The 21,617-nt window shown below is 61.8% G+C and overlaps 1 protein-coding gene across 10 annotated transcripts in view; it reads left to right on the top strand.

Moving 5' to 3' along the window:
* Nucleotides 1–21,617, top strand: part of Vav2 (vav guanine nucleotide exchange factor 2) — a 123,719-nt gene that overhangs the window by 36,407 nt on the left and 65,695 nt on the right. For all 10 annotated transcript variants that reach the window (XM_048813381.1, XM_048813376.1, XM_048813373.1 and 7 more), the window contains one exon: nt 16,339–16,397. In XM_048813381.1, the coding sequence (XP_048669338.1) occupies nt 16,339–16,397 (59 nt within the window). The remainder of the gene's footprint in view (nt 1–16,338; nt 16,398–21,617) is intronic.

Raw genomic sequence — 21,617 nt, forward strand, 5'->3', positions numbered from 1 at the left:
CCCAAGCTGCTCCATGGACAGTGTGACTTTTGTCCTGGGTGCAATGGTTTCTATGGAAACCAGGGTGACCCAGGGCCTGCGTGGGGAGACGCACCTGATCCTCTGAGGCGGGGAACTTGGGTCCCTGGACTTTGTTTCGAGAGTGCTAACCCTGGGTTCAGGCGTGTGTCCCCCGAAGCCCTGGGGCAGGGGCTCTTTTCCTGGTTGTGGTGAGGGTACATAACACAGAAGGAGCCGTCTTAGGCAGGTGTGAGTGCACCGTCCAGTGGTCATTACGCACACCTGGTGTGCACGCCCACCGTACACCCACAGAGCTGGCATCTTGCACAACCAAAGCCCTGTTCCTCAACCCCAGCTGCCCCTGCCCACTGCCCTGGCATCCACCTCCTGCCTTCGGCCTCCACATTTGCCTCCTCTGGGGACCTTGCATGGTGTGGCCAGGTCGGCCCTATTCCTGGGCCTGGCTTTTCCTGAGCAGGCTGTCCTTAGGCCGTCCCTGTCCTGATAGGCATCAGGACCCGTCCTCCCGCAGAGTGGTTCATGCAGGTGCCTTCTGACCCGAGGGCGAGACGCTCCATCAGGCCGGGGGCAGGCTGGGCGTCTGGCCGTTTCTGTTTCCTGGAGGCTCCATGGTGTGCCCACCATCCCTGGTGGAGACCCCACGAGCAGAGGGCTCTGCTGCCTGGGCTGGTCACGTGGCTGCAGGAGGCAGAGCCAGGTCGAGCAGGTGCTGGGCTCCTCTGGGAGACACCGTCCCCCTCGGCCTTCACCCTGGCCGCTGTGAGGTGAGGATGCCTGTCCTCAGCTGACCTCTGCAGGGGGCGGTGCGGCTCCAGCCCCGCTGTGGGTGTGCAGGGCCACTCTGGGTTCCATTCCTCCCCGTCTTCTGCTCTGGAGGCCTGGCCTGGCAGGTGGAGGTCCTCGGGTGATGGGGGAGGGCAGTGAGCTGGGGACAGGCAGTGAGCCCCAGGACCTCCCTGGCTCTGTCACCCTTGCCCATTGTGAGTTGGCAGTGGCGCCCCCCTGAGGCTACTGCCTCCCCAGCTCTTAGTGGGCTTATCCCACCCCCAGTGCCAACAGGGCGTACTGAGAACCCGAGTAGCAGGCAGGAGGAGCAGCTGTGGAGACCGTGGGGAGTCACTGTCACTGGTCTCTGGCCTGGCCACCACCCTCCAACCCCCAGCCCTGACGTCCTGGGTGCGCGTGTCTGGGTCTCCGTGGGGTCTTGGGGCGTTGCTGTGAAGCCCGGATAGGTGTGTGCGTGGTGGGCAGAAGGAAGGGGTCCAGGCAGCGGGGGGCAGTTGCTGAGGTGGATCTCGGGTGCAGAGAATCCTGGGTCCAGTGCCTCTTGGGATCCTGGCCTCTGCCGGGCTCCCCTCCTGGAGCCGCAGGAGGTGGCTCAGAGCAGCTGAGGCTGAGCCAGGGGCCCTGCCCCATCCTGTCCTGGGCTGTGTTATTTACGCTTCAAGGTTGTTAGTTTCTGCTGAGAATCCCTGGGGGCACTGGAGGAGAGGTCCTTCCTGCAGATGGGCCTCACAGATGGCCCTTGCTCCACCCTGCCAGAGAGGGGACGAGACGCGGTGAGTGCCTGGGCCCCAAGGACCCCTCTCAGGGTGAGCACCCCTCAGGAGTCACCCTACTGCTGAGGAGGAGGAGGAGGAGGAGGAGGATGAGGATGATGGACCCCAGGTCCTTTGTACCTGCCTTGTGCAGTGTGGGAGCTGGCTCTCTGTGACATGGTAAGTCCCGCCCTGCCTCTGCACTCTAGGAAGATTGACGGCACCCTGCTGACCACCTTCTCCAAGCCAGGGCCGGGCTCTGTGATTTCTGTGGGTCTCATGGGGTGTGTGTGGAGGGAACAGGCTCTGTGCTGGGAGAACTCAGAGCCTCCTGGTCCTGGGCTCTGCCCTGTGTGGAGGGACCCTCTGTGGCTGGTCTGGAAGTGGGTGCTGGCAGAGGTGACTGACAGTGTAGACAATGCCCTCCTCTTGCTTTCCTTGGCCTGTCTTAGGTCTTGGGATTTGTACCCCCCAGACAGAGGCACAACACAGCCCCAACATGGTTGGGCACAGAGGGTCGAGGACATGGTGTGTGTTGCCACCTGCCTAGGGCTGCCCCAGGATCTGGGGCCCTGCCGGAGCTGGCTTCTGGCCAGAGCTCAGACCATGGCCTCAGACAGCTGGTTTGTGTCCTAGCTGGGCGCTTGCCCGGGTTACCTGACTCTCCGGAACCTGTTTCCACCACCACCGAGTGGGTTCACGGTCGCCCCCTTGCCCCCTGCTTCATGGCTCATGACAGGCCCCAAGACCCCACCTCCTTCAGGACGGAGTCTTGTGGCTCCTGCTCAGATGCCTCTGGGCCCGGTGGGGGGGACACGTGGGAGACAAGACCCAGGCCTCCAGGTGCCTTCCAGGGTCCCTGCCCGGGACTGACCTGCTCCTGCTGCAGGAAGCTGCGTGGCTGCCTTGGATCTGGGTATCCGGTGGGTGGTGGTTCAGGTCCTGCTCCCCCTCTGGCTCTGTCCCCTCCCCCCAGCAGGCCGGTCCCCTCTCACCTGGTTAGCAAGGTGGGACCGGCTCACCTGCATGGCCTGTTCAAGATCACGCACGTTTAGACTCGCGGCCCAGCCCAGCTCCCTCGGGGTGGCCCCAGAAGGTGGCTGAGTACTGGGACCTGAGCTTTGGACACGAGTTTGGCGTCACACATGGGCCACCTCAGCAGAGGCTGAGTCGGGTGTCCGTGGTTCCTCCTGTTGGAGAGCTGGCCTGAGCTTGGTGACGGGCGGTTCTAGCACCAGGGGTCTTTGAGATCAGTCACTGAGCTGGGCCTCCACTCTCGGCTCCAGGTCATCACTCGCTCCGGGCTAAGAAAGGGCCAGTTCATTCCAGAGCCAGGAGATGGCCGCGGGGAGGTGGGGCGGGGGCCACACCTCAGGAGGAGGAGGGTAGCCTGGGAACGGGTCTTGTCTGGAACGTGTGAGGCCTGTGCAAAGGTGCACTGAGGTCATCTGGTGGCGATTGTACTCAGAAGCGCCAGTGTGACACGTGGTGGCCTGCAGGAAGCGCTGGCCACTGCCGGGCCTCCCACGTGCTTGGAATTAAAGACCTCCGAGAACGGCCTCTCAGGCTGCAGCTGCTCATTGATGCGACGGGGACTCCTGAGCATCCAGGCCTTGCAGTCGCCGGGGGCGCAGGGTGGGCTGTGCCTGCCAGCTGGTGTGGCTCGAGCGTCCCCGCTCCAGCTGGACGTGGCTGCTCAGATAACTGCTGGGGCCACGCTGCCCGGAGCCGGGCCTGGAGTCAGGCTGAGGGCCCCCTGGTCCCCGCCCGTCTGTGCTCCCCCCATGTCCCGGTCTGCCCCGGATGCCCCCCTTGAGCTGCGGGTGGGTCTGCGTTCTGAGTGTAAAGCTGAGTAGTGACCCTGGCGTCTTGATATAAGACCAACGGTTTTCACAAAGCACACTTTGGTGGATGTTCCCCCACACGGGGAGCCACCACCGTCCAGTGTAACTTGAAGAGCGCTCGCAGGTCTGCACTCCTGGGAGCTGGCCCTGGCTGCTGCCTTCACCCCAGAGTCCCTGCCTCACCTTCCAGTGGCAGCTGCCCAGAGTCAGGGACCGTGTGTGGGGCCGAGGACGTGCGGGGAAGGCTGTGAGGGGCGATCTCTGAGCTGTGCTTTGGAGTTGGGTGTCCAGCCAGGAGGTGGGGATAGGCGCTCCTGGAGGGGGACACGGCACCTGTACAGGTGCGGCAGAGCGTGGGGCAGGCGTGCAGGTGGTGCACAATCAATGACTGTGTGCATTGGTGCACTCCTCACCTGGGCAGCTTCATTGAGCAGGTGTATGTGAGCCTGTGTGTGTCTAAGTGTGCATGTGTGGGTGAGTGAGCCTGGCTGTGTGGGCGGGTGGAGTGTGTAGGAGAGTGGGCGTGTGTGTACATAGGCAAGAGTGTATGTGTGCATGTGGGTATGTGTGAGAGTGTGTGGGGGCCAGCATGAGTGGGGGTGAGCATGTATGTGCATGGGCGAGCGTGTGCATGTGGGTATGTTTGTGTGGGTGAGTGTGTGGGTGTGTGAGTGTGTGTGTGAGTGTGTACATGTGACTGAGCGTGTGCATGTGGTGTGTGTGAGTGGGCGTGCTTTGGTTTTGGTGCTAGCGCTCTAAAGCTTACCTTGCCTTCTGGATTCCTTCTCCCTGCCTCAGGTGCCTAGAGTCTGGGCACCGTCAGTTACCTGCAGGCCTCAGGTGAAGCTGAGGGTGCCCTGTGCCCCGAGTGGCCCAGGGTCCAGGCGGTCTCCTGATTGGATCCCTGTGCAGTGAGGCCACCAGCTCATCGCCCACCTCCCAGTGGGTGCTTGCTACCCCCAGCCACTGCCCGTGCCCCTGGAGGCTGGCCCTGAGCATCCTGCTGTTGGCCAGGCAGGCAGAGTGCCTGGTGGCTCTTGTCCCCACACGCCTGCAGTGCTCCTGTGAGTCCTTACATAGGAGCCTGGGGCTCACAGCAGGACCCGCTGCCCCTGGTCACCCAGGGCCGCCCATGGCCTTGAGTACCCCTCACTGCCTCACCTGGGCAGTGGTGGGTTGTTGGGTAGATGGCTTTAGTGGGTCTTTGCTCCTGTGTGGAGCCTGCCACCCACGATGTTGTGCAGGGCATCGTGGTCAGTGGCCAGCACTGCCTTCGAATGTTCGAACAGCATAGAAGGAGCAGGTGTGGGGGGTCAGCGGCTCGAGGGGCCCTATGTGGGCTGGGAGCCTCCTGCAGGCCCAGGCACGAGCAGGGTGAGGCCCAGGGTGGGCCCAGGTGATCCTTTCCCAGGAAGGAAGGCCACTGTGAGCCCAGTGCAGGGTGGGTGTGTCCAGTCCTGAACGCAGGACACAGGCCCCCGGGGAGAGCTAAAGCCACTTCCTGGGCAGTGTGTGTCCCAGGCCTGTGTCCTTGGCCTGGTGGAGTGTTGCTGGCCCTTGAGGGCTGCTCAGATGATGTCTCCTGGTCCCCCTATGTGGCTGGTCACCGTGTGCCCTGGCCAAGTGTGTCCCCTGAATAGCAGCAGGTGCCCACCTGCTTACCGTACCCACCTGCAGCCTTGCGCGAGGGTCCTCTGGCTGCCATAACCAAGTGCTGGGGTCCGGCTGCCGCGAGAAGCAGGGACTTGTTCTGGTGAGAACCGTAAATCAGGGCACGGGGGACCAGCTCCCTCCCTTGGCCTCAGGGGCATCCTCCTGCCTCTTCAGCTCCTGGTGGCCCTAGGCATACCTTGGCCTGAGGGTGTGCACGGCCTCTCCCCCTCGGTCCCCAACTCTCTCCTCCTGTGTCCCCGGCCTCTCCTCCTCCTAGAAGGACAGCGGTCACACTGGGTTAAGGGTCGATCTTTCCCAGCGTGACCTCACCTGGGCGCACCTCGTCACATCTTGAGCAGCCCCATTTCCAGATGAGGCCCCAGCCCGAGGTTCCAGGAGGAGCTGAGCTTTGGAGCACACGGTCCAACCCAGCGTGGGCCGTGGCTGACAGTGGCCTGCCCTGGTGGCACACGGGAGAGCCGAGCACTGGGGCTCCCGCGGGAGCCTGTGCCCTGTGCCCTCTGCTTGAGTGTGAGTGTGTGTGTGACTATGTACGTGTGACTGAGCGTGTTCATGTGGTGTGTGCGGATCAGTCTGGACTCAGCTTTTCCCCTTCCTTGACTCTCTGTCATCAGTCGCCCCTGGCCGGCTGTCCACCCGCCCTCCTTGCCCAGCCTGGGCCTGCAGGCTCCTCCCGAGCCGGACCGTGGGTCCTTCCTTGGCAGGTGCTCCCAGGCATCGCCGCTCGGCTCTCCCCTCCGTTAAGGGCTGACTCGTTTCTGATCCATACTCTCCTCTGGGGCCTCTGGAGATGGAACATAGGAGCTTTCTGCCTGAGCCACATCCTCAGCCCTTTTTAAAAATTTCTTTTTGAGGCAGGTCTCGCTGGGTTGCTGGGCTGCCTTCAGCGAGCGGTCCTCCTGCCTCAGCGTCCGCGGCTGGAATGCATTTTCTAGCCCCCTCTGTCTCAGAGGCGGGTGTGAGCATTGGATGCCTTTGTGGCCTAGCGTGTGAGTGTGCAGAGCGTATGTCATGTGAGTGTGTTCGTGTGTGTAAGCAAGTGAGTGTGTGCTATGGTGTGTGGGTGTGAGTGGGTGTGAGTGTACGTGGGTGGGTGTGGGGGTATATTCCTGCGTGCTCGTGATTCCGAGTGTGCCCGTGTCAGTGTGTGTGTGTCGGTGTGTGGGTGTGTGTCCGTGGCACTCTCCAGCAGGCAGCGGTGACCCCGCTGGGTGGTGCTCTGCCTGCAGACCTGCAGGTGGCCCACGGGATGCTGCCGTGGGCTCCAGCCGGGAAGGATCCCTGGTGGGAACACAGAGGTGCCTTGGCCAGGGCCGCCACCCTGAGCTGCCTCCGCAGTGCTGGCCCTGGCAGGAGAGGCCACTCTGGGCCTCAGCTTCTCCATCTGGAAAGTGGGGTGATGTCCCTACCCCACCAAGTGCTGGGGCGGGATGTGGGGTATGGCAGGGGTGGGCTGGGGTGACGTGGCAGCCACCCGTGGGGACATCACGGTCCAGTCCCTTTTCACTGACTGCCACTGGGAGGAAAGATGGGTCAGGGAAAAGCAGGGTGGGCCTTCTGGCTGGAGAGGGCAAGACACCATGCGGAGTTGGGGGGTCAGGTGAGGGCTGCAGCCCACCCTGCCCAGCGCTGCCCTGTGATCCCGTGTTGGCGTTGAGCCTGGGGCTGCCTGGGCGTCTCCCACCTGCCCTGCTGGACACCTGCCTCTGGGCTGAGGAACCAGGCCTGGCTCTGTGGCCTCGCCTCCAACCCCGGGACGGATGTGATGCTGCTGTCTGTAGCCTGGGCTTGGGGCGCCGCCTGGGGTGTGACCCCGTCTCACTGTCTGACCGTCTGCCTGTGCCCCCTCCTGTGGCCAAGGGGAAGGGCAGCCCTGTGCTGTGGCAGGGACCCGGAGGGCCCAGGGAGAGTCCGTGACAGTGGGCGAGCACGTGCCCACCCAGCCAGTTCGGGGAGCCCCGCCATGGCCGGGGGGTCTCTGGCCCTGGAACTGCAGAGGCGGCCTTGCTGTGCTGCCCCGAGGCTGAGGCTGTCCAGCCGCTGCCTTCAGCCTGTCAGGAGAGCAGGGCTTCCGGGTCAGGGCAGGGAGGAGCTGGGGCCTGCAGGTGGACACCCAGGACTGCCTTGGCCCCGTCGTCAGGCAGCAGCCCCTGGGCCTCAGGGACTCCTCTGTAGGGTGGGAGGACCACGGCTGTCCCGGGGCGTCTTGAGGGTTGAGGTAAACCTGGCGGAGACCCGGCAGGCGGGAGGCCTGGCCTCAGCTTCCCGCCTGATGCAGCCAGGTCGGGGAAGGGGAGCCTGGACCAGAGGGTCGGAGCTCCTTCCCCTGAGGGTTCTGGGTTTCCCTGGCGAGTTGTGGCAGCTTCCTGACCGGGAACAGATGTGACGTAGCGCGGCCTTCCCAGCCCTGTGACTCAGGGCTTGTCCTGATGTTAGGCTCAGCGCCCTCAGAGGACTCTCAGGGGCTCCTGTCCAGGAGCTGGGCAGCTCTCTTCTTGGAGGCCACCTCTCTGTGACGGAGAGGCTGTGGGGAGCGTGTGTGGGAGGTGCAGGGTGGCCCTGCTCCAGCAGGGATGCCTGCCGGGCACGGTCCAGGGGCAAGGCAGCCGTCTCAGGTGTGACTGGTTCCCTGGGCCACAGGTGGGTGCCAGGGCCCAGAGAGGGGAGTGGTGGAGTTGGTGGCCAGTTCTGGACTTGAACCTGGGTCTCTGATGTTTTCTTGGTTCGTGCCTTTGGACATTTCGCTCACCACCTCGATAGTGAGGATAGTTTCTGTGGCGGGCCTGGTGCACAGGGGCCTAGGAATGATGGGTGTGGCTGTGCCTCTGTCCACCTCCACCCCGTCTGCCTCCATCCTGAGCCTCGGCCTCAGCTCCCCTCAACCCCTTGATGGGAGCGGCCACCCAGAAAGGGGCTCTCTGCTCCTGTCATCGCCAGTCCCCAGCTCCGGGAGTCCGCCAGCCTGCTTTTCCCTCTGGCCCCTCTCTCCCGGTTCCCGAGAGGTACACGAGTGTCTTTGTGCTTGAGGTGGCCCAGCCAGACTTCCTGCCCTTGGTCTGGCTTTTCTTCCACCAGGAGGAATGCTGTCACTTTGGGCAGCTGGGCAATGGCTGTGGGGGAGGGAGTTGCTGGGAGCAGGGGCCACCACTGTCCTCTCCTCCCCCCGGTCACCCACAGAAGGCCAGAGAGGAGGGAAGATAAGCTTTGAGCCCCGCGTAGTCGTAGTCGTGGAGACTGAGAGGAGGCCAGGGTGCTGGGCCGGGAATGGGGAGGGAGCTGGGGGCTCGCCGACCTCTGCTCAGTGTGGTGGGCAGCCCGGCCTGTGAGGGCCGAGGCCAGGTATGACCAGCCCTGCTCCCTGTCCCTGGGTGGGGTCCCTGTCACACCTCTGACATCCCAGGGCTTCTGCTGTGGCCCTCTCTGAGGGGCTCCCCTGGGCTTCAGGCCTGCTCTCAGTGCCGTGCCTGTGGTCCTGAAAGTGACCTGAGCTGGGAGAACCTTCCAGACTGAAGTCCCCTCACTCATTCCCGTGTGTGGGGGGGCAGACGCCCAGAGGAAAGGGGAGCAGGGATTCCCCAGCTGGGGCCCAGCAGGGTCCGCCTAGGTTGGGAAGGGGCGGGCAGCTTGGCTCTGGGTGGGGGCTGTGGAGGAGGGACACACTGCGGAGCCCTTGAGGGCATGTTGGGGGCTGTGTGTGGGGTGGGGCTGCCATCAACGCCACCTTCCCTGTCTTCTCTTCTTCCTGGGAGAGGCAGAGTCCATCCATCTGTCCATCCAGTAGACAGCTAGCTCCTACAGGGCACAGGCAAGGCTGCTGGGTTCCCGGGTGCTGATGGTGACTCAGGCCCTCGCCTGTGAGGGTCTCCATGCAGACCCATCGGGGGCCAGGGCTGGTCTAGAGCTGGGCATTTCCACGTTGCGCTGCGGGCTCCTTGGGCGGCTCTGCGGCCTAGACTAGGGTGCCGCCTGTCCTCCTCCACAGCCTCTGCACCCTGGTCCTCTGGTCCAGGCCTCCTCCCGAGCCTCCGTGGCTGCTGCCTGGTGTGAGTGAGTGGCCTTTCTCGTGTTGCCCTCAGCTGTGCTGGGGCTGAGGGTCTGCCCACCCTCTGTGCCCTGCTGACTCCCTTGTGAGGCATCCCTCTGCCGGTGCCACCGTGTGGCAGGACATGGTGGCTGGGAAGTGTCCTCCCTGCCTGTTTTGTGTTGCTCCTGACTTTGCTTTTGATGTGTAAAGAGGAGACATCTCCCTGGGCTGGGCTGGGCGGGACTTACGGTGATCCAGAACCTGCGGCAGTGTAGGCAGTGGGCCCCCTTGGGGGGCAGGTGAGTTCCTGGGCAGCTCCGGGAGCCGGTGGCCCTGTGTGCATGTCCCATGCATGGGATGGCTGACAGGAGGGTCTGCCGCTCGGACAGGTCTGTGTAGTTCCTGCTCATCGATCTGTGTGACGAGGACTTAGGGCTAGCACTCTGATCGAGTGGCCTGTGTGAGCAAGCAGGACCAGCAGGCTGTGACACACCAGCACGGCTCCCATGTCCCCAGTGCAGGCTCAGTGAGGGGAAGCCGCAGGCAGGCCCGGCTCCAGTTCCCTTCTGAGGACCCCCTGACTCGGGCGGTGGAGCTCTTTGTCGTTCGGGATCACTTCTGCCTGGTGAGCCCCTGACCACGGCCTGGCTGAGCCCCTGAGCACGGGGGCCTGGCTGAGCCCCCAGGCACGGGGTTCACCTTCCGAGTTCCCGTGGAAGCTGGGGCTGCAGCAGATGGCCGGCTGTGGGAGGCGGCTTCGCGCTCCAGGGCTCGCAAGGTGGCCTCTGCTCCACACAGACCTGCAGGGACCGGGCTGGTGCGGCTTTGCCAGCTAACACGAGGCTTTCGAGGCCACCCTAAGGGTGGGCAAGTGTCACAAGCCAGACCTTCAGGTGACTTCACTCTGTCTACTGCGTGGACCTCAGAGAGCCTGGGAAATGTGGTTCAGCTGGGCCCAGAGGAAGAGGACTGATGCCAACAGCAGGGTCCCTGGGGCCACCGGTGCTGGGGACAGATGCACAGGTCTGGCCACGATTGTGATTCCCAAGCTGGTCATTGCTGGGTGGCCTGGGACAAAATCCTTATTTTCTCTAGTCCCCAGTTTCTTCATCCAGTAGAGGGCCACAGACAGGAAATGGTGTCATCACACTGACCCCAGTGCTTAGCACATGGAAGGTGCTCGGCGTATGGCACCTCCTATCCTGAAAACTGGGAGGTGAGATTGGGAGGCAGGTCTCCTTGGGCCTCCTTTGCTGACAGCACTGGTCCATCCACTCATGCTCACCCACCTGTCCATCCCTCCACCTGTCCACCCATCTGTTCATCTGCCCACCACCCACCACCCATGTATCCATTAACTCGTCCATCTAATCACCCACCCATCTATCCACCATCCCACCATCCACTTGTTGACCATCCACCCATCCGTCTCCCCAACAATCCACCCACCCACCCACCTACCTATCCATCCATCCACCCACCCTCCCATCTACCCATCCACCCATACATCCACCTACCCACCCACCTGGGTGGATTCATTCATCCATCCAGCCATCTGTCCATCTGTCCATCCACTTACCCATCAGTCCATCCACTCAGCTGCCTAACCATCTGTCTACTTATCCACTATCCATCTTCACCCACCCACTGACCTGTTCACCCACCTGTCTCCCCACCTACCTATTCACATCCATCCACTTCTACCATGCATCTGTCCATCTGTCCACCTGTCCACCCACTCATCTGCCCACTCACCATCTGTCTACCTACCCAACTTTTGTCCAGTGACTCCTGTGGGCAGGCTGTTGGCACACAGTCAAATGGCAGGGCCTCACGGGCTGGGCATTTCAGGTGGGCCATCTCCTGGAGAGACCACTCCTCAGGTTCCCAAGAGTAAGGGTCCTTGTTGGCCTCGGTGGCTGCAGCTTGAGCGGGGAGCCTGCCGCTGGGCGCTCTGGGCTGTGGCGGTCATGGCGTGGAGAGTGTGAGGAGTCCTGCTTCCCCTTGGGACCCAGAGCCAGGCCCCTGTTGGACCTGTGTTACTGACAGGAGAGCTTGTTGGGTGTGCATCCTGGAGCGCAGGGCCAGGGTGGCCTGGGCAGAGGTAGCTGGGGAAAGAGCTTCGTGTGCCCAGAGGTGATGACTGCGAGTGTGCAATGAGGTGCCCGCCAGGCTCTGTCAAGGAACGTGTGTTTTTAAAGATTGGATAGTGTCTGCCACGTGTGGTTCACAGCCGTTCTTCACGGGCGATGTTTGCACCAGTAAGTTCCTCTCCATGGCTCGGGGCTCCCGAGGCTGCTCTGCGGGTCTGCCCTTCTTGACTCCCCTGCACCCGGGCATTGGGCGGTCCAGAGGCTGCCCAGTTTTCAAGCACATGGACACTGCTGTGGGGAGCCAGATTGGTCACACCCAAGGGCGGACACTCACTTGTCTTTAGGGACACTTTTAAAAAAAAAAAATATTTATTTTTTAACCGTCTGACCCAGCTATCCCTCTCCTCAGTCTATACCCAAAGGACTTAAAAAGAGCACACTACAGGGACCCAGCCACTCAATGTTTACAGCAGCACAGTTCACAACAGCAAAACTGTGGAGCCAACCTAGATGCCCTTCAGTGGATGAATGGATAAAGAAAATGTGGCATATATACACACTGGAATATTACTCAGCAATAAAAGAGAACAAAATCATGGCATTTGCAGGTAAATGGATGGAGTTAGAGAACATAATGCTGAGTGAAGTTAGCCAGTCCCCAAAACCCAAATGGCGAATGTTTTCCCTGATATAAGGAGGCTGACTCATAGTGGGATAGGGAGGGGGAGCATGGGAGGAACTGAGGAACTCTAGATAGGGCAGAGGGGTGGGAGGGGAAGGGAGGGGGCAGGGGGTTAGCAATGATGGTGGAACGTGATGATCATTATTATCCAAAGTACATGGATGAAGACACGAACTGGTGTGAATATAGTGTATACAACCAGAGATACGAAACGTTGTGCTCTCTCTATATAATAAGAATTGTAATATTTTCTGCTGTCATGTATAAGTAAAAAATTTAAAAAGTAAAATCTATATTAAAGAGCTTATAGTCTAAAGGCATAAGCAGGTAAAGAATAATGAAATCATGAATGGTGCTATAATAAATCAACTTATTACGTTTAAAAATTATTTACTTTTCAATTGTGGTTGGACACAATACTTGTATTTCACTTATTTATTTTTTTTTTATGTGGTGCTGAGGATCGAACTCAGGGTCTTGCATGTGTGAGGCAAGCGTTCTACCACTGAGCCGAAACCCCAGCCCCAGGAACACTTGAGAGTTTCCGAGACAGCGTGCCCCATGACACCAAGACTGGGTCACGTCTCCCCACTATCTGGGCCCTGCCTCCAGGGCTCTGGAGTTGGTGGAGAGTGAGCTGACACAGCGGCCTCCTCCTTCTCTTCTTCCTCTCCTCCTCTTTCTCCTTCTCCTCCTCCTCCTCTCCTCCTCTCCTTCCTCCTCCTCCTCCTCTCCTCTCTTCATCTCTCCTCCTCCTCCACCTCCTCTTCCTCTCTTGGTTTCCTCTTTTCTTCTTCCTCCTCCTCTCAGGGAATGAACCTAGCAGCACTTAACCGCTGAGCCACGTCCCCAGCCCTTGTTTATATTTTATTTTGAGACAGGGCCTCACTAAGTTGCCGAGGCTGGCTTTGATTTTGTGATCCTCCTGCTTCAGCCTCCTGAGCCACTGGATTACAGGTGTGGCCACTGCTCCCTCGAGCCCCACCCGGCGCTCAGCGGGAAGACCGGATGCACTTCAGCGGGCACTGCGTGCTCCTGGCTTGGGTGCAGCAGGGGCTGTGCCCGGTTCCTCTGCTTGCTGTTACACCAGGCCGAGCTTCAGCCACAGGGCGCGCTCCTGTCAGGCTCAGGGACGGCCGGGCAGTGACAGGCGGCAGGTCAGCCGTGGGCGCCTGCTCCTTCAGCCAGGAGGAGGGATGGTTCTGTCTTGGGGGAGGGGTTTACCGGGTCTTCGTGCCCCCGGGGACGTGTCCCAGGCTTCTCTACCTGGACAGGATGGTGAGGCTGGAGGCAGGGTAAGGGGTGCTTCCCTAGCTTGGGGCTCACAGGACAAGCCTCGTCCATCTGTGGCTTGGCAGGGGAGACCCCAGTGACGGGGTCTGGAGCCCCATCCTGAGCCCTGGGCTTGGCAAGGCCCTCACTGGAGGTGGCATTCTGTGGGACCCCGGCCTTTAGCCCTGCCTCCGGACGCATCCCTTCACCAGAGTCACCCCTGAGCACCTGTCTCGCCCTCCAGCCCGAAGCGCTGACCTGGTCTTGTGATCCCCTTGGGGTATCATGTCTGCAGGGGCCACAGGCAGACAAGCTGGGCATGTTCCGGCCCTCCTCTGGATCCTGACCCAGTTTGTGGCATTATCTGCGTGACCCAGTCCCCAAGAGGGGCACACATCCCGCCACATGGGACCTTGGCCACATGCGGATCCCTGGGCCCCAGAACGTCTGGCAGGCTGGGCTGCGGTGGGTCTGCCTTCTAAAGCCGCTGCTGCCCGGGTGGGGAAGGCAAGGGCTGTAGTCCGGGAGCCTGGGATCAAAGAGGCCGTGCTGGGTGGGGCAGGGACCAAGAGTTCCACCCCACCTGCCTGCCACCCTGCTTCTGGGCTGCCCAGTCCACCCCTCTTTCCTGTGATAGCCAGTGGGCACGGTTGCAGGCAGGGCGGGCGGACGCTTGTGCGTGGGGCGGAGGCCCAGGAGCCCACTCTGGGAGCCTGCGGTGTAGGCGGGACCCTGGGTGTAGGCGGGTCCCCGGGCGCTGAGCTCTCCGAGGGCACGGAGGCTCTGTGGGTGGCGGCTGACTGAGCTGGTTGTCTGTGGGGGCAGGAGGGACGGGAAGGGACAGGAAGGGACGGGAAGGCGGGAGAGCGGCCTGTGCTGCTTCATTCATCTGCCAACTGGGACGCGGCTGGAAAGAGGAAATACAAGTTGGGAAAATGTCATCCTTTGACATTTACGTTTGGAGGAGTTCTTGGCCCTGAGCCAGGAGGCTTTTGCTTGTCACCTGGCTGGCCAGAGGTGCCTGGGGAGTGCCACCCCCTCCTGCAGGGTGGCTGGTTTCATGTTGGCCTGCCCCAGCCTGATCTGGCCCTCGGCTGGGCTCCTTCGGGGTCCCTTGTCTGCTCCCAGCAGCCCCTGCCCTGGGCCTTGGGTCTCTGGAGTGAGCCCCCCCAGACACCAGGAAGCGCACAGCCTGGGTGGCTGGAAGGACAGCCGCCTCCCGCAGAGCTGGCCAGGGCTGGCTGCTGGCCGCGCTCCCTGGTTCAACCTGGTTCCGGAGCCGAGCCCTTCGCACATGGCGCCAAGAGCCTCCCTCTTGGGGCAAAGCACTGCACACTCAGCGTGAGGCTGTGGTCAGGGCAGCTGTAGTAGCAGTGCTGACCCCAGGACTGCAGGTGCCCGGACACAGAGCCACACCTGCCCACTGTGGCGCCCTCCGTCTTGGGGTCCAGCTGTCAGGATGAGGCTTCTGTGCTTGCCACTCCTGGGCTGGTGCTGAGTGGCTGGTGTCCCCAGGACTCCACCATGGAGATGTGTCGGTGGATTGGCAGCGTCTGCTGCTGGAGGCCGGGAGAGGGGCCGCTCTGTGGCCTGGGCTGGCCACGGCCGTCCAGTGTTCTGTCAAGTAGGCGCGAGGACAGACAGAAACGCTGCTTTGACTTACCCCTTAATACACAGAGCTCTTAAGCTGGACATGAGGCGCGAGGCGGTGGCTGTCTGTGAGTCCCCTGGAGCACACGGCGCTGGGACCCCTGCTGGGCCGGCTCAGGCTTGTCTGAGGAGACTCAGGACCAGGTCGTCCCACGGACCCCTGACCTTGCTCGCTGGCCGATCCTGGCTCACCGGGCTGCAGAGGGGCCTTCCCTGTGGTTTCCTCTCTGCCCTTTGACAAGGCTGCTGGACACAGAGCAGCCTAAGGGAGGTCCCAGGAATGTGTCCCACAGGGCCTCGGGGCCGTGGCCTTGCTTTCCTGCCTGCAGGGCCCATGGCTCTGGGTTCCCAGGCTGGGGCTCGGTGTGCCCAGGACAGCCAGCAGCAGGTGTCTCTGAATCCAGCAAGTGGTTTGGGGTCCATTTTCCTGTTTCTCACCCCTCCACACTCTAACTTACAGCACACGTGTGCACATGTACACACACGTGTGCACATTTAAGCACCATGTGCCTGTGACCACACGTGTGACCTTGTGCTCATGTGAACTCATGTGCTCTGTGGTCTCGAGGGCCAGGTCTCTGCCTGCTTCCTCAGTGCCCAGTGCTGGGCCTGGTTGGTGCCCGGGGACCCCCACTGAGTGAGCGGCGGGCCACTTCCTGTTAGGTCTCAATGTGACCTCTGTGTTCTGGGGTCAGCCTGGTCCCTGCCTCCTTCCCCTGTCCCTCCGTGGAGCCTCTTACCCTGCTGGTCTGCTTGCTGACTGTCCTTTTGAACATCATGGAGTGACCGCACTGGGGCTTCTGAGGCTGGGAGATGGGGCCCTGTGTGTCTGCAGGGGCCTGGCCTGATGACCGGGCAGGACCAGGTTGGAGGGGCAGGGGAAGGGGCAGCCTCTGCCACTTGCTGAATGTTTTAGAAGTCTGCCTTGATGAGTCAGCCCCGGGGGGGTCCTATAAAGGTCTCGTCATACAGCTCTGTCCCTGGTTGTCCTTCTGAATCCTGACCCCTTCAGGGAGCCAGGTACCTATTTAGGCGCCAGATGGAGAGTTGGGGCTTGAAGGGAAGCAAGTACTACACTTGTATGTTTGTCCGGTGCTGTGTGACCTTGGGTGAGTCACCATACATCTCTGGGCTTCCATTTCCTCAGTTTTGAAATGGGTCGGCCCCTACTGGGAACCTGAGCTGCTGTTACACATGGGGCAGCTTCCAGAACAGCAGCGTGGGTGCTCGCCTTGGAAGCATGACCTCTGAGGAGGCAGGCCCTTTTCTGGGTGAGCAAAGAGTGCGGGGACCTGGGGCCAGGAGGGTCACACGAGCGGAGACTCTCTCCTCCCTGGGAGTATGGTGGCCCTCCGCAAATGCTAGTGCAGCAAAACGACAGATTTTGCACAATAAATTCAAAGTAGGTGTCTAGACTAAGGCGCTTTCTCTCCAGGACAAGATGTCGCCGGCGCTCAGCGCCCTCGGGACCCTCGATGGTGGCTACATGGTGACCTGTGGTTGCTCGTGATGTCACAGGACCCTCTCTTGTCTCCTGCAGGTCATTTCCGCGGTGTCCCGCCTGTCCCTGCACAGCATCGCACAGACCAAAGGCATCAGGTGAGCTCCGGGCAGCGCGGAGGGCGGGCCTGGGGTCTCCTCGCCACCCGCGTGCCTCATCAGAGACGTGCGTTGTAAGCGCCGTCTTCTGCTGTCCTCTGCCGCATCGTCGGTGGTGAATTCTCAGTGTGTGGCGGAGCTGCCTGTTGGCCACGGCGGCAGGGGCGTGGAGGAGGGGCCGCAGCCCCACGAGGGGATCTCGCAGCATGTTCCTGACGGCTGCACAATTGCCTTCGACTTAGGTAATAAGACCGGCAAATCGGTCCTTTCACAGATCATCACGCGCCTAAATGTGCCCTGCACACAGCAGAGCTGGGACCCTGGTGCCAGGGAGGCCGCTGGGGGAGGGTTTGCGGGGATGGCCTGGCCACGTGTGCTGGCCCTGGACGGGCCTCTGAGGACCCCGAGGGACCGCTGTCCTCTCGGGGTAATTCTGTCAGGGTTGCCAAGTCTGTCCTCAGACTCCCGGGACCTGCCTGGCCTGTCTCCGATACGTGGATGGACCCCAGGGCGTGGGAGGGCCCGGGCAGCCCTGGCTGTCGTGATCGCTGGCTCCCATCTGAGGGTCAGGGAGGTGGTCTCCTTGGGGATGGGGTCCAGGTCTGGAGGGGACCCATGCAGGGCGGGCCTTCCTGGGGGTCGCCTGAGGACACAGGCCACCAGGGTGAGATGAGACTGGAGTGGCAGGAAGAGCCCCTCGCTAGATCCCCGTGGGCGGGTCACCCCTGAGAGTGACACCGAGGGGAGAGGGGCTTGAGCACAGTGGTGTCCTGGGCACAGTGTCCTGAGGCTGGGGTCCTGGGACTTGTGTCAGGTGTGGGCTCAGGTGCCGAGCCCCGGAGCAGGTGGAATGTTCTGGGGAGCCGGGGCCTTCTGCCGCCCTGGGTTGGCAGAGCACTTAGCTGTTTCTTTGACGGCATCTCTCTCTCTTTTACATGTCAGCCGCAGTGTGGGCCATTCAAAAATGTTTTCCATGGAGCTGGGATTGTTGCTCAGCTTTAGAGCACTCGCTTAGCATGGGCAGGACCCGGGTCCGATCCTCAGCACCACATAAAAATAAAGGCATTGTGTTGTGTCCATCTACACCTAAAAAATAAATATTTAAAAAAAATGTTTTCCAATGAAATATTAAGCAGAGAGGAAGAGGTGTCCACGGCACAATGCGGTGCAGAGGGGGACAGGCCACCCGCCTGTCCGGCCGCCCAGCCTGTCCCATGCACAGACTGGTCTTAGTTGCGGCGAGGCCTGTACAGGTCCCCCTTAGAAGTGTCCAGCTGAACAAAACTGTGTCGTTTCTGGGTACAAAGTCAGAACGGGGGCGGGCTGGGCTGGGGCTCAGCGGTAGGGCACTCGCCTAGCAGGTGCGAGGCGCTGGGTTCCGTCCTCAGCACCACGTCTAAATAACTAATGAAGGCATGTGTCCACCTGCAGCTACACCACCAAAAATTAAAAGAAGAAAGGCTGGATGTTGGGCTCTTGTTCCTGGAACTGGAGGAGTGTGGGTGTCGTCCACCCGTCCTGGCCCTTGGTGGCCCTGGCTGATTTTCGCTCCCTGCCCCTATCACCCACTCGGGAGTGGGATTCCCCGGCACCGCGTGCTGAGCAGCCCCCCTCCGACTCACCACACGTTCTCCCCACTAGGAGGGAGCCGGGGTCCTGGCCTCTGTCAGAGCAGCCTAGCCAGTGACTTCTGGGGACGGTGGCCCGCTTGGCCCTGGACACGGCCCGCTGCAGTGCCTGCCTTCTCTGGCAGCGGCCTGAACACAGTTCTGGTCGAGGATGGCCCCCGTTTTCCCTCTGCCGTCCCTGCTCAGGGGCTGTTCCCTGGGGGTGGGGTTGGTGAGACCAGTGGAGGGAGCTGGCCCTGCGTCCGTCCTGGGTGTGTGAGGAGGAGGCTCTTCCAGGACAGGTACGTAGGTGACAGCTGTAGGCCACCTCTTTGTTCCCACGTCTCCCCAGATGCTTCCTAAGCCCCGTGGACAGGGAGGCCCTGCTTGCTGCCTGGACTCAAGGGCAGGTGTGAATGGAAAGCCGTGTCCCCCTCTGGTCTGGAGCTGCCCTGGGCAGGGAAGAGACAGCAGGGCCTTGGGAGGTGGTCAGCAGAGGGGTAAAGAGCCGCTGCAGTCCTGGCCCTGACCTGAGCCCGTGTCCAGGTGAGCGGGGCTGGCCCCTGCGCCTGAGTCTCTGTGTGTGGGGGGTCATGGGCTTTTCAGGACTCAGAGGCTTGTAGACCGTTAGCTTGGCACCTGGCCCAGGGAGGGGCTCAGTAGTATGTTCTTGTGACGGTGGCAGTGCATTTGGGGGCCCCCAGCCCACCCTGTTTCCATGGCTCCCAGGAAGTGGGCCGCTGTGGACTCACGGTTGTGGTTTTTATAGGGAAGGACACCGAGCCCAGCCAGTGGGTGCAGAAGGCAGGTGGGTAGGTCCTGGGGTCCTGTGGGTGGTGTGGCCCTTGCTGTCAGCCCGGTGTGACTCCAGGCACTTGGAGTAGCACAGAGCCCACCGCCTTGTGCAGGGTGTATTGAAGTGACTGTGGGCCCCTCGGTCACTCAGCCTCCAACCCCCGGAGGCCCACCTGACACCGTGGCCCAGGGCCCCCCCATGAGTCACGGGTGGAGCAAAGACCTGTGTGGCTGAGGTCCCCAGTAGACTCCTGTCAGGCAGGTGGCTCTGGGCTTGCAGGTGAGAGGGGGCCCTCAGGAGCTGGAGGGAGACGGGCCTTTCTCTTTGGGCACCCAGGGAGGCTGGGAAGGCTGGGGACAGGGGGGTGTGCTTACAGACAGGGAAGGGCCAGGCGTGGAGAGCCATGCTCTGCGGCTGCCGCACACCTGCTCTTGCCCTGAGGCCCTGGGACGAGGTCTGTCCATCACTTGCCCACTGTGAGCTCGGGACACTCCAGGCACCTGCTTCCTCCTCCCCTTCTTCCTCTACCTGGGCTGGGACTCCCACGGGACCGGGGCGAGCCTGGGTGCTCACCAACACTTCACGGCACACCAGCCAAGCTCTTCACCGTCCGTGCTATTAACTGGCAGAAGGGCTTCTTTAGCCAACGCTTCCCGTTCTGGAAACCCACACACCAGGCCACCGCTGGGCACTCTCCTGGACCCCTGGTGGCTGAGAGGAGCCCAGAGCCCAGTCCTGGCCCAGCCTGCCACCCTCTCTTGTGCTTCCTGATTTTAAAAAGTTGAGAATAAAACTCATGTAAACGTGGCCTCTTTAAAGGCACAATTCAGTATGTTCACGATATTGTGCAACCCACACCGAGTTCCAGAACATTCTTGTACCTTGGAAGGGGACCCCCGAAGGGCTGCTCCCTACCCAGCCCCCAGATCCCTGCTCTCTCTGTGGCTCTGCTGCCCGGACATGTCAGAGCAGAGCCACACGGTGTGGCCTCCTGCGCCTGGCTTCTTTTGGGAACATGTTTTCGAGGTTCCTGTGGCCGCAGCGGGGCTCAGCACTTTGTTCCTTAAGACTGAGAGTCCACTCCTGGGCGGCCACCAGCTGCTGGCCATTCACCTCTGGGTGGGCCTCTGGGTGGGCCCACCTTGGGGTGATTGAACAGAGCCGCTGTGACGGCAGGCTGGGCAGGCCTCCGGTCAGGCTGAGGTTGGGCAGGAGACGCGGAATGTCTGCGGGACCTGGGAGCTGGAGCCTCCTCCTTAGCTGGAAGCGGATTCCCGGAGCTCCAGACCCACCGTGTCCAGATCTAAGGACAACAGAACACTCGGAACTGAAAATGAACACCTCGCTTTTTACTGGTGCCTCTAGGGAACCCAGCCTTTGGTCTCGCTGGTGGGTGAGAGCTGGGGACGGCCTCCGCCCGTGGCTCCTGCCTGCTGCGCCCCCCCGAGCCTCCCTTGGGAGGGCCAGATACCGTGTGGGGCTCAGACCGAGAGGCGGCGAGCCAGCCCTGTTTCCAACGTTTCCTTCCCCTTCCTTTTTGCCGTGGCCGGGAGGCTGCTGAGCTGGCGTCTCAGGATGTCGGGTGGGGAGGGGGGCGGCGGGGCATCCCTCTGGGGCGAGGGCTGCACCCTTGACCTCCAGCCCTAACCTTGTTTCAGGAAGGCTGGAGTCATCTACAAGGTGCCAGGTGCCTCCCAGAAGAGCCATTTTGGCTGGAGGGTCTGGGGGTGGGCTCCGGGGACTGTGTACCCACCGAATGCCAGGCACCCTCCAGTGCCCCTGCATCCCCCGGGTGGAGGGCCACCATTCCCACCAGTCAGCAGCCCTGGCCAAGGCACAGGGGCAGGCAGCGCCTGTGCTGCCCCGAGGGCCGCAGCCCCTTCTCTGGGAGGTGATGCTCCTTAGGGACGTGGCCGTGGCTCCTGGAGGCCCCTCTCTTGGGAACAATATTCCTGCTCCCATTGGCCCCTCCAGGTGGACGGAATCCTTTCCCAGGTAGGGCTCCCCGGCTCATCCTAGGCCACTGGATTTGCATGGGAGGTGACAGTTCCATCTACTTAGCAAATGGTTTAATTGTCCCACCTGGTGGCAGCAAATGTCCCGGCCACCTGGCCCTGGCAGGTCTGCTGCAGGAGCCCTGCTTGGCCGCGTGGATCCCCCGGGCAGCCTTCCTTTCAGGAGACAGTGGACTCGCCGTGGTGGGTGTGGGCGAGTGGTTAGCACATGCAATTCCTTTCCTGGGGAGAGGCCAGAGGCTGCCTGTGGATTGCTGGGCGTCCAGCCTGTGGTCTGGCCTCCTGGGGACCGATGGCCAGCTCTCAGGGGTGAGCTCACAGAGGGTCCCCACCATCGCTGTGGTGCTGGCTCCCACCCCCCCGTCCTCTGTCAGCTGCAGCGGGTGGCAGCTCGGGAGGCAGGGGCACGGGTGTGTTCACAGTTACACACACGTGTACCTCGTCCCCGTACGGTGGCTCCTGGGCAGGTCCAGGGCCTGCTTGCTACACTGACCACGAGATCTGCACACAGGGCTCAGGCCAGCCAGCTGCCCTGGGACGTTCTGGGTCCTCCCTGGCCTGCTGGCTCTGGAAGGGTGGGGACAGTGGACCTCACGGTGAGGCAGGGTGGGGGACGTGGTTGTCCTGTCTGGGCAGTGCTGCGGTGGGAGGGCCGAGGGCAGTCAGGATGGGTAACTGTTTTTTTCTGGTTTAAGGATCCTGGAAACTGAGGCCCAGGGTCCTTCTCCTGAGGTCTCTTCGGGTGGACACTGGGTCCTGCGGCCATTGGCTCGTCTGTCCTCAGCTTGTTTCTTCCTCTTTC

Source organism: Marmota marmota, unplaced genomic scaffold (genome assembly GCF_001458135.2).
Source record: "Marmota marmota marmota unplaced genomic scaffold, marMar, whole genome shotgun sequence".
Lineage (NCBI taxonomy): Eukaryota > Metazoa > Chordata > Mammalia > Rodentia > Sciuridae > Marmota > Marmota marmota.